Below are 12,707 nucleotides of genomic sequence, written 5' to 3' on the forward strand. Positions count from 1 at the left end.
CTGTTGTGTCCAGCAACGTGCCGGCCACTGACTGGGTTTGAGAAATGCCTGAACATAAAATTCTTGCCTCACAAGCAAGTCAGCCTAGAGAGGAAAAGAGATCCACAAATATAAAATTACAACCCAAAGCAAGGCGCATAGGACGTCAGAGAAAGATTTATCTGCTTTCAGAACCTCTCCTAAACCCAGCTCCTTTAAGCTTTCTCACGCGCTTCCACTTTCACAGCCCCAACGTCCTACGCGGGCGCAAAGAGGAGGCGCGGGCGGGGCGGGAGAGGGCCGGCGTTGCAGACCCCACCTCATTGGCTTTCCGGCCGGCCGGAAGCGGCGGTGCACATCGGCTGCGCATGCGCTCCTCACACGTGCTTCCAGAACGCCCCCTACGCTGCCGCGGCTAGGCCGGCATCATGGTGCAGATTTCTGCCCTGCGGCTGCTAAGACGGCCAGGGACGAGAGGAGTCTCGCTCCTGGAGTACTCTACCCCCCGCCACTACAGTTCGGCCCCTCTCCGTGCCCGCGACGATGCTCGCGACGCGCGCGCTTTCTTCACGACACCCATTTTCTACGTGAACGCGGCGCCGCACATCGGGCACCTGTACTCGGCGCTACTGGCAGACGCCTTGTGCCGCCACCGTCGCCTCCGAGTTCCCAGCGCCGCCGCCACGCGATTCTCCACTGGTACCGACGAGCATGGCCTGAAGATTCAGCAAGCAGCAGCCGCTGCGGGCCTGGCCCCGACCGAGCTGTGCGACCGAGTCTCTGCCCAGTTCCAGCAGCTTTTTCGGGAGGCTGGCATCTCCTCTACCGACTTCATCCGCACCACCGAAGTCCGGCACCGGATCGCTGTGCAGCATTTCTGGGGATTGCTGAAGGCCCGGGGTCTGCTCTATAAGGGTCTCTATGAAGGTTGGTATTGCGCCTCCGAAGAGTGCTTCCTGCCTGAGGCCAAGGTCACCAGGCAGCCGAGTTCCTCGGGGAATTCGTGTCCTGTGTCTTTAGAGAGTGGGCATCCCGTAGTCTGGACCAAGGAAGAAAACTACATTTTCAGGCTTTCTCAGTTCCGAGAGCCTCTTCAGCAGTGGCTGCGGGGCGACCCTCAGGCAATCACCCCTGAGCCATTTCATCACGCCGTTCTTCAGTGGCTAGAGGAGGAGCTGCCAGACCTGTCAGTCTCTCGAAGGAGCAGCCACTTGCATTGGGGCATTCCTGTGCCCGGGGACGACTCGCAGACCATCTACGTATGGCTGGATGCCTTGGTCAACTACCTTACTGTAATTGGCTACCCAAATGCTGAGTTCAAATCATGGTGGCCAACCACCTCTCATATCATAGGCAAGGACATTCTTAAATTCCACGCTATCTATTGGCCTGCCCTCCTCTTAGGGGCCGGCATGAGCCCACCACACCGCATCTATGTCCACTCACACTGGACGGTCTGTGGCCAAAAGATGTCCAAAAGCTTGGGCAACGTGGTGGATCCCAGGACTTGCCTTGATCGCTATACTGTGGATGGCTTCCGATACTTTCTTCTTCGGCAGGGCGTCCCCAACTGGGACTGTGATTACTATGATGAAAAGGTGGTTAAGTTGCTAGATTCCGAGCTGGCAGATGCTTTGGGAGGCCTCTTGAACCGGTGTACTGCCAATAGAATAAATCCTTCTGGGACCTATCCGGTTTTCTGCACTACCTGCTTTCCCAGTGAGCCAGGGTTGGTGGGGCCATCAGTTCGTGCACAGGCAGAGGACTATGCTTTGGTGAATGCAGTGGCCACTCTGCCCAAGCAGGTAGCCGACCACTATGATAACTTTCAGATCTATAAAGCTCTGGAGGCAGTGTCCAGCTGTGTCCGGCAAACTAATGGCTTTGTCCAAAGGCATGCACCGTGGAAGTTGAACTGGGAGAGCCCAGTGGATGCCCCCTGGCTGGGTACTGTGCTTCATGTAGCCTTGGAATGTTTGCGAGTCTTTGGAACTTTGCTCCAGCCTGTCACCCCAAGCCTAGCTGATAAGCTGCTATCCAGGTTGGGGGTGTCTGCCACAGAGAGGGGCCTTGGAGAGCTCTGTTTCTTGCCTCGATTCTATGGACATCCATGTCCTTTTGAAGGGAGGAGGCTGGGACCTGAAACTGGGCTCTTGTTTCCAAGACTAGACCAGTCTAGGGCCTGGCTGGTAAAAGCCCATAGGACCTAGAAACTTAGTTTTTAAATTGGCTTGTGGTAAAAAAGCAAATGTGTTATTTTCTTATTTTGCGTTTTTAGGAAAATTATGCTAATGTTTTCTAAAGTGTTGCATCATATGAGCACATAAACAGTGTCACTGTGATAAGAGGTTTGTAGCCTTTCAGGTGCCTCCCCTCCTAGTCTTCAGTTCTCTGTGCCCATTAACCACTATCCTTTGTACACCAGTGTCTCTAAGATGTCTCCAGGGTCAAAGATGGGTGAGAGACAACTTTGCTGATACTGTTCCTTCTCATTGTGCCTCCTTCCAAACCACAGTTAATGTTATTTGCCCAGACTACCTCTTATGGCTTGTTTTCCATTGGCCTGGCCTCTGCTGGGCAAATTAGTGAAGATTGGGGGTTGGAGGCCCCCTACCTCAGCTTTTACGTAGTAGTCCTACTTTGTTATATATGTTGGGTTTCCTATTAAAAATAAACAGGTTTCTTTATTAAGCCTTTAAAAACCAGTGTCCTAGACAAGATGGTTTTTGCCCACGTTTATATTTTCATTTCTTACAACTATGACTCCCTACCTACTCTGTTAATAGTCTGAATAGTTGTGCTTTGTAACATTACACTTCAACCAGTAGATGGCTCTACAGTTTCACGTATTTTGATTACCTAACATTGACAGTTCAGAATATTTAGGATAAATTTGTTTTCTGCTAATTTGGAAGAATTTAAAGAAAAATTTTATTGCTTTTCTTAAAATAAGGGAAGACTGTAACCACTGCTGTTTTACATAAAGCAATAAAAAAAGATCAGAATCCTGTTTTTTCAAACTAAAAAAGGACATTTACTCTATTAAACATTTAGTAAGGTAATAAGTAAATGTATCAAATGCGTTTGGACTATCTGTGATAAATTATAAAGCTCTCGAGTTGGTTATGTTAAAAATTTTAAACTTTAATAACAGGTTTACAGGTATGATTTAAAAAATTTGTAAACAGCTCAAAATGGTTATATTTTCTTTTTATTTCTGAATCATAATTTTGTTACCACATACATAATTTACCTTATGTGATCTCTTTTGGCAAATCAGAATCTATAATACAACATAGACATTGTGGAATAGTTATAAATGTTAATACATATACTTTCAAGTACTTTTTACTGATTATTTCTTTTGCTGTCTTAAGTTATTAAAGTTTAAAAGTCTGTGAGTACCTTATTCAGATCTGTTCTGTTGAATTTGTTGAAGGTGATGGTGAAGGGAGGAAATGATCAATGCTCCAAGAATCTCAAACTGGATTTAGGGATCTCTCCAAGGCTCCATAAGAGAATATCACAGAGAAGATGTTAAGGTATCAATTTATTCAATGACTACAACACAGTAAGCCAGCGTAATACTTCATAGGTGATTGGATAGCTAGGCCAAAGTTTAAAATGAGAACTTGCCTTGAAATACTCATTCTCAGCATGGTAGCAAGCAGAGAGAGCTCACTATGAAGTCAACTATTGTGCTGGTAGTTCCCCCAGATTTATTCTAGGTGCTACTATTCAGCTCCAGTTTCTGTTTATTAATCAATATGGTGAGAGATTTCTGGTTGCTTGGAAACATTGCTTAGAAAAGAATGCTTGAAGGCATTCTAAAGGTGGAAGGACCATTTCTACAAATGTTCCTTCAGACCCTCCTTTTCATAATGGAATCCTGGGCTTTCCACATGACATAGTCTAGCTATCTTCTGGGATTGGTAGGGCAGATTACTGGGGTGTAGGAGGGGTATAATCTCTCCTAGGGCTGGATAGAGCAGAGTGGTAAAAGAAATGAGATGTGTTTATATGAATGAACAAAAACAGACTTGGAAAACCAGTGGTATGATAACCTCTGCTGTTGAAGTGCCTTGATAGCAATCTTTCTGTTCCTATTATGAAAGGACATTCACTTCCACTTGAATGATCTTTCCTATGGCCTAGTGCTGGTCAGTACACTGGATCTTGACTTGCTGGGTGTTAATGGAGTTCCTTTTGTGCAGCTTGTCATTTATAGAGGCACTTAACTGGCTACCAGAATATTTATGGTACCAAAGGGCACAAGAAAATAGAGAATCGAAAGAGGAGAGGGCATAATTAGTACAGATACATAATTAATACAGGATACTCTGAAGAAGTGGGGATCTAAGTTACTCTGTGGTAATATGGAAGATGAACCAGTTGGATTCTCTGTCAGGGGCAAGGTATGTAAAACAAGTATCCTTTGGGTACTTAGTTGATGTGTTCAATTTGATCCAACAGTTTAGGAATGGCAAGTGGAGGAAAGGTGAAACTTAAAACTGAAGAGAGGGCATCTTATACACCCTTTGACAGAACAGAGGTTTCTCCAAAACTACTACCTTGAGGCTCCTAAATATTCATTTTGGGGTTCTTGGGGGCATAGTTGCAGAAGGGGATAGACCAGGTGTTCACAACGTATCATGTTAAAGTAATAACGTAGCTGTCAACTCAGCAGGCTACAGTCCTATCAATGAAGTCATGCAAGAAGTTGTGGTCAATGTACATGTTAGGTGCATCACTGTATATTGGAGAGCCATTCTACAAGTGAACTTAGAGCTTAGGCACCTCAGAAGTCATAAGACCTGTGGCTATATATGGAGATCAAGAATAGGCAGGAAGAACAAATAGATACCATCTCTGATTTCATTGATATCTCAAAGTTATTCTGGAAGTAGGCCTCATTATTTTTCTTAACGACCTATATGACCCCTATAGGGGCTGAGAAGAGCCGGATAAGTTGAATATTAAGTTGATGCCAAAGTACTCATGAAGGCCTAGGCTGGAACATGGACACAGGTCTTTTTTTGCACAGTTGGACCTGTGGTTGGGGCATAGCTCTTTATTTTTAATTTTTAAGTAAGTTCTACAACCAATGTGGGGTTTGAACTTAAAAGCCCAAGATCAAGAGTTGCATGCTTTGACTAAGCCAGCCAGGCACTCCAGGAAATAGCTCTTTAGATATGGGAAGTTCCAAAACTGAAGTAAAGCCAGTAGTTGGTTAGGTTGGGTGGGCCTCCATCTAGGATGCCTTATGATCATGATGTAGCTTGAGTAGCAAGTGGCAGTATGAAGCATTTAGCAGATTACTCCTTGGGCATTATGTAGGGCTGGTTTCTTAGATCTCTGACTGCCCCACCCCTGGTAAGTATGTAGTTGCATTGTTGGCCTACATTAGTGTAACCCGGAGTTATGGGGGAGGCCATGCCTCTTGACTGAGACTTGGTTCATAAAGCTGCTATATGATGATCTAAAATAGTCTCCTGGAGGCAATTCCCCACTATCCATAGTTCTACCAAATATAGAACAACTGTTCTGGTGGGTGAGATCAAGGTTGCTGTAAACGTTGGTGGGTCCTTGCCCTCATCTTTTGCCTGAGTGAATAACATCAGTGGATCTAAAAGGTTGTGGATGTATTGACAGCCATAAGTCTATTTTTGCAGCAAAGGTTTACGAGTTCTGAGAGCTTGGAGGGAGCTCCAGCATAGATTTGGGTAACCAAGAGCACAGGTTAGGGGGATCAGTCTTAGAAGAAAGGCTTTGAGTCCCTTGCGGAATGAAACCAGTGTGAAATATGTCATTTCAGCACAACTCAGATGGTCCTGACCCTTCCTCTTACAGGAAGGAGCTTTAGATAACATTGGTCATCTTTTATCAATAGGAGCACACCAAATTTGGGGGTTAATATTGCTGGAAGGGCCAAACAGTAACAACCAAGCTAATTTAGATTAATTAATGGGGATTTTAACCTTCTTAGAGAATGTCTTATTCTTTTTTGAGACTGAGGATAAGAGAAGCTCAGCCTAAGCTACTTTCCTCTATCACCAAGAACTACTTTGAGCTGAGGGGAAGGGACTAACCAGTTTAAAGGGGAAATTGCTGCTTTCTCTTAGTTTTTTGGTAGTCCTGGGTTACCTAGTATTATAGATCCTCTGAATTATGGGAACCATCTAACAGGGAATAGTTGACCATATTTAAAATACCCTGCTTAAGATTATATCATATTAATCAGTTTCTACTTATATTTTCATGACAAGGGAAGGGAATTGGGAAGAGCTACACACCAGGAGGATCTTCCTATGGCATTGACAACTAGAAATAATATACTTTCTACTGCATCTTTTCATGAATAGCTATTGGGAGTTTTAGCCATACTTGGATCTTCAAAGTAAGGTAAGGCTAAGTACGGAAGTTCCATCCTTGGCTGTTAACTAAATATCATTTGGTTTATGGCACAGACTACTCACCATAGATTTTAAAGTCCACAGCTCCTCACTTAAGAACTGGAAGGTATGAGATGTCAGGATGTTTCAGGAAACCAAGTGTGCCATCTGCAAGAAGAAAATTATAGCTCCAAGGAGAGATGAGCCCTGCCTTCAAGTCATGAAGAATATTTTGGATGAAACATCTGCAGAGGCCTGGAAGACTCACTGGGAATGGATGATACCACCTTTCTTAGTGTATGGTATGGGAAAAATGGTTCTATCCTCTCTATACTACCATTCCTAACGTCATTCATGCCTTGTGCATGTACCCCTCATTAGTTGATAGTCACTGGTTTGTGCGATTTAACATGAAGATGTACTTTCAAAAAGTAGTTTATGACTGATTTATAGATTAGAATTTCTGTTTTCTTAATACATTCAATAAAAATATGACCGACTGCACATTTTTTCTCAAAATATTTTTAAAAATGTAGTAACTTTTATATTGGAAAACATTAAGATAGTTTCAGTAATTTGGCTTTCCTTGAACTAGTCTAGAAGAGTCTGCTGGTTAAAAAGCTATAAATATTAAAAATATAAAGTTAATAAGCATGCTACACATTTTAGGTTAAATCAGTACAATAATACAAATACAATGTATTTCTTTCAAACCACATGAAAAGAAATGTTAAAATTCAATCCAAAAGAAGACAGGAAGGAGAAAAAGGGGCAAAGAAAAATGAAAAATATGGTAAATGAAAACCCATAATAAGACAGTAGAAACGATTATAATTACAAATATCTCAGAATTGTAATGAACATCAAAGGATAAACCTTCTGTCAAAAGACAGCCATGTTCATTCTTTAAAAAAATTTTCTTTTCAATGTTTATTTATTTTTGAGAGACAGAGCGTGAGTAGGGAAGGGGCAGAGAGGGAGACACAGAATTCAAAGCAGGCTCCAGGCTCTGAGCTGTCAGCACAGAGCCTGATGTGGGGCTCGAACCCACAAACTGTGAGATCATGACCTGGGCTGAAGTCGGATACCCAACTGACTGAGCCACCCAGGTGCCCCAGCAACGTTCATTCTTAATAAAAAGTTAGCTATGTGTAGTTAAAAGGCATATACTTACAAGAGAAAATGAGACATGAAGAAATACTGGGCATATAAATAAACCAAAAGAAAGCTGGTATTGTATTATTAATAGTAGGCAGTCTATACTGAGAGGGGAAACCATTACTGAATATAAAGTGAGGCTTAATATAAAAGGAATAATGCAGCAGCAAGTTATAACAATTAGGAAATTGTATGATCTAACAACATTCTCAAAATATAAAAGGATAAAATTAACAAGAAATGTTCAAGTCTGCAAAAAAACGAAATTGCCATTCATGAGTTCAAAGAAACTAGGCAATGAGAAAGTAAAAACTTACACTACACATCAGCACTTCAGTCTTTAATGCTCACTACCACATGTATCATTGCTAAGTGTAGAAAAATAAAAATTTTATAGCAGGTAAGGTTTTGTGACTCTAAAACCTTGACTTTTTCCATATATGCCTCTGTGAAAATGATGACTTGCTTTTTGAATAGATATGTCAGCAAATATACCTGTTCAGGAAGTCCTCTCTTTGGATTATTAAAAGGGGAGAATCCCATGGCTATAATTTTGCCAAAATTTTTCATTGTTAGTTCGGTAATAAGCAAAGGTGAAAGGAGAGAACCAATAGTTCTGTGTTCCTTAATTATGTTCTCTCATTTACTTTTCTCATCAACTCTGAGGTATTTTTGTTTCTCTGTTTAGCTGATGAGAAGTTGAGGCAGAGAGAGATTAAGTAACTTGGCCAAGGTTATAGTTTGTAAAACAGAAGAGCCTAGACTCAGATTTATCTTGATGCCAGAGCCTCAGCACCAACACCACAATCAATCACTGAGTATATACTGAGGGCAGTGTATTGTGAGGAAGAGGAAGTAGTATAATCAGAACCAAAGATTTGAAGATGAAAAGTCTAAAAAAGACCCCTTAATTGAAATACAGCAATGAGTGTTTCAAGGTGGGGGATTATTCTTGATAACTAGATTATGAAATAGATGAGTGCCAAAATAGAAACTTAGAAAAACTACTTACCTTTATCATGAAATATTTCTCTCTTGCTTTCAATAGTTCCCTTTATATCCTAAGCCTGCTTATGTGTGCTGGTATAAATTTGTTAAAAATTTTAATAACTCTATAGTCTGTATTTTTTTTTCCTTAAGATTATTTTGTTTCTCATTTTCAGAACAGTGTTCCAAATTCTTGAATCCAGTAGTTCTCCTCTAAATGAAAGTATGCTGTCATAAATTTATGAATCTAAGTATTTTGAAATAACATTTTACAAATACTTTAGATAATACATTTATCTCTAAACATGAAAACATATCAATATTCAAAAGTTTTATTTGACTTGACTATTATAGTAACAAAGCCAGAGAATTTTATTCAAGCTCACAAACACTAAAACTTTTTCATTTCATACATACAGTTTTAATATAAATGAACTTATGAAAAGACTCATCTATTTACTAACAATTTAAGTTCTATAAATTTACTGAACATTTATTACTGTATTCTTATGACATCTTTCCTAACAAGCCTGCAGAAATCAGGTTAACTGACTCCACAGTTATTACCAAAGCAAATCCCACTCTAACTAAAATGCTACATATTGAATAATTCCTGGTAAATTATCTCATACATGACAGTTAAGACATGTTCTAACTTCCCCTAATTAGAGATTTTGTTATGAACTGCACAAAATGTCATATTTTACATTTTTAATGAAATGTAGCTATTATGTTGGACATGGGCTACACCTTGAAGTGTGATGAAACCCATGTTTATATAGGTCTTTAAGCTATCATCTAAATTGTATTTTTAAAAACGTATAAAAAAGTATTAAGGGCCTTGCTAACTTGGAAGCCATGAACACCTACATCTCTGTTCTATGTTTTAAATAATTTCTTCAAACTATGTTTAAATTCAAGTTACAAAGTCCCAAGATAGCAAGGCATGATGGGTACTTCAGTATTTTTTGCATGGTAGCTTATGACTTATTAACATAATCAGACTGGTACATTATAAAAAATATCCTATATAGCATTTTTCAGATTATCCTTAAAAATCACTTACTAAAGCAATTTATAAAGGCTTTCATAAGGCAAAGAATCTTCAATCCTGGTAAAATGAATTTATTGCATTAACTTTTATATTTAAGTTTCTGTAAAACTTACTTTATGAGAACTCCCTACATTTTTAAAAAGCAAACCTTTTATTCCTGAGTTCAGTTTCATTTAATAATTCATTACTGGAATGTAATTAAATAAGTAACGATGTGTAAAAAGCTTATTTTGGTATTATAGAAGAAAACCGTAAGTACTAAAATGAATTACTGAAACTATGTATGGTTCATTGTGTGAACATTGATGGTTGGATTTTTACACCATTTTAAAATATGGAAGGAGTATTTTTTGCTGAATATAAAGGAAAAATTTTAACGTTCATTATGACACTGTCTGACCTAGAATTAAAAAGTAATCTGACAATTAATAATCCTCAATTAATAATCCTCAAACTAGAAAGATTTTTTTTTAATTTTAATGTTGCCCACATAAAAATCAGCCTTTATTACATAAAAATAAGGTAATTAATTTGAAACAAATTTTAAATAAAACATTTTGGATGTAGCTGATACCATAAAATTAGTTTTCTAGCCTAAGGAGAATATATAGGACTTCTTCCTTTTTCCATAATTTATGGAGACCATCTAAAAGTACAGCTATCCATTCAGGGGCACAAAAACCAATATAAATATATAACTGTGTGTAGCCAAGTGTAAAAAAATTAGTAAATCAACCTGATCTTAGAAAAGCAAAGGAAAAATAGTGACACTTACTGTTTAACATCTAGAGTAGTGAGAAGGGGACTAGCCAAAGTCAACCAAGTTATCAAAACCCATCATTGGTAAGTCTGTAGAGGTAGATGTTTTAAATATTCAACATGTGAAGGTAGGTTAGGTTTGAGCTCAAGAGTTTTAAACAAGTCATTCTCTAAAGATAGACACATAGTTAGGGCACGGGCATAAAAATCTAACTGGTAAACATAGGATTGTTGCTTAATTCATTTTCATTTTTCCTTTGGCATAGACATTAGGATATTATATGTGTTCTTTTAACTGAAAGCTATTCTCACAAACAGTTGGATATAGCCTGAATAAAATAATCCTAAGGTTAACGTAGAGTCAGCATTTGAATAGTGCAGGAGGAATTTACTTGTATTAGTATCTTTTAAAAATAATTTGTATTGTAGGTCAGCTACTAATAGGGATTTTAGAAGGTTTCTTTTATGTGTTGTGAAAAATATGTTCTGTAAGTGGATATTGTATAGATTTCTTTGCTTTGGTATCAGGTTAAAAAAAATCCTAAATGGGATTAGCTAGAAACACATTGAGAATATTAAAATCATCTCAAATTGTTGATGTGTACTTTAAAATTTTTATCCTTTAGGTGTTTTCTCCAAAACACGTAAAGGAAAAAAAATCCACGTTTTCGGCAATACTTTATGTTAATTAGCATTTCCTTTCTTTGTTATCATTGGTCATTTCAGAATTATATGAGGCTAAGGAAGAGGGTTTAGTTTCCATACCTTTGTCCATTTTTATATCCTGACTTGCAGGAAAAAGGACCTTGATAGTTAAGAGCTAAAATTTATCTCTTATATGGTATTAAATCTGTTTATGCTATTATTGCTATCTTACATTCTCTATAAAATAAGAGCCAAATATCACAACCTAAGCAAAACAGAATTTTTTTGGGGGGGAGTACATTAATGATTTTTGTACCATCTCCATTTTTCTGTAATTTATATCTGGAGAGAAAAATAAAGTAATACAATCTTTATAGAATTGAATGAATGCACTGTGAAAGTACATCAGTACATTTTGGTAAAGAGCACAATTACCTAAAATAAATTAACTAAGAAAAACACTTCAAACAGAAATTTGTTTTTGAAGGAAAATGCGATTACCCTTGGACTCTTGAAATTTACAAAAGTTTTAGAACAAAAATGCCTTGGTATATACTGAATTAGCCTGAATAACAAATATAGGATTAAAATGAAAATGCCAGACAAGTGGAATATTAAATAGAATGTGTCATGTTATTTTTGACGAGGGCTCTATTTGTAGAATACTGGATCTTAACATATAGCATGTTACTTTCAGAATAAAGGTAGCAAAACAAAAGTATTACCAATAGGTGGAGTGGCCTTAGTATGTGCCAGAGTAATTAATATATAACTATATTATTACATTTTATTCCTCCACCTGAATATTTTAGCCCAGAAACATTTTGGCAATATACACAAAAAGTAGATACATTAATGGATAGTTCATTATCCTTTATGAGGCAGGATAAAAAAAATTGATATAATTGGATTATCATCTACCTAACATTATAAGAAGGTTTTCATATATAATTCCTACTCTTTTCCAACAGAAGTACAAACTAGCTTTAGTTTTTGGAGAAGATGTGAAATTAAAATAGTGAAAAAAATAAGACTCTTATTCTAATATTGTACAATCAAATTTCAATAAATGCTAGAATAAACTTACATGTAGTTAATTTAAATGTTGCTTATTTATATAATTTTTAATTGTTTTATTATTAGTCTAGCCTTGTATATAAGGAATATAATGTTCTTAGAGAAGAAAGTTGGGATATACATTAAATAGGCAGCATTTAAAGAAGAGTTGGCCATTTTTTAATTTTAAGAAGGTCTACCTATTGTTGCATTTTTAAATTTTAAAAAACTTTGAATTCTGTAAGAGCAGATAGTCATAATATCTTTGTATTTAAAAGGTGAAATATAATGTTATGGGTAAGTTTTATTCAAAGTTAATGCTTTGAAAGGCTAGAAACGTCACAAACTAAGACCTGAATGAAAGATAAAAAGGAATAATGACAGTGTTACAGTATTAAAGGAAGAAATATGTACTGAATCTGGGATGATATATGCAGTGAATGCTTATACTTGCTAAGATGCTGTAAGAACCCTTATACTTTTGGTATGGATGACAAAAGAGGGCCAGAAATATATAGAGAGATACATTTAAGTATATTTAAGAATAGTGTCTACTCTGGTCATAGTAACTGGTATAAAATAAGTGGTCATAATAGGACAGGTTTCCAGATATTATATATATAAATTATCTTTACATGTATTAATATCTGTCAAAATTCCTAATGTAAATCTAGAGT

The 12,707-nt window shown here is 37.8% G+C and overlaps 2 protein-coding genes across 2 annotated transcripts in view; one reads left to right on the forward strand and one right to left on the reverse strand.

Moving 5' to 3' along the window:
- The first annotated feature begins 337 nt into the window (after positions 1-337).
- MARS2 (methionyl-tRNA synthetase 2, mitochondrial) lies at positions 338-3,037 on the forward strand. Its single transcript, XM_025912609.2, has one exon. It carries the CDS (start codon positions 408-410, stop codon positions 2,187-2,189), a length of 1,782 nt encoding a protein of 593 aa, XP_025768394.1. The 5' UTR covers positions 338-407; the 3' UTR covers positions 2,190-3,037.
- Positions 3,038-3,147: 110 nt separating this feature from the next.
- Positions 3,148-12,707, reverse strand: part of BOLL (boule RNA binding protein) — a 61,709-nt gene continuing 52,149 nt past the window's right edge. The window contains exons 12-13 of the transcript XR_015255413.1: positions 6,456-6,539; positions 3,148-3,487 (exon numbers count right to left, since the gene is read on the reverse strand). The gene's annotated coding sequence lies outside the window, so the exon portion shown is untranslated. The remainder of the gene's footprint in view (positions 3,488-6,455; positions 6,540-12,707) is intronic.

The sequence above is a fragment of the Puma concolor genome, chromosome C1 (genome assembly GCF_028749965.1).
Source record: "Puma concolor isolate L17-30 chromosome C1, mPumCon1.1.hap2, whole genome shotgun sequence".
NCBI lineage: Eukaryota > Metazoa > Chordata > Mammalia > Carnivora > Felidae > Puma > Puma concolor.

Coding starts and splice junctions, on each gene's coding strand:
- MARS2 (XM_025912609.2), top strand. CDS start 408: ATGGTGCAGATTTCTGCCCTGCGGCTGCTAAGACGGCCAGGGACGAGA.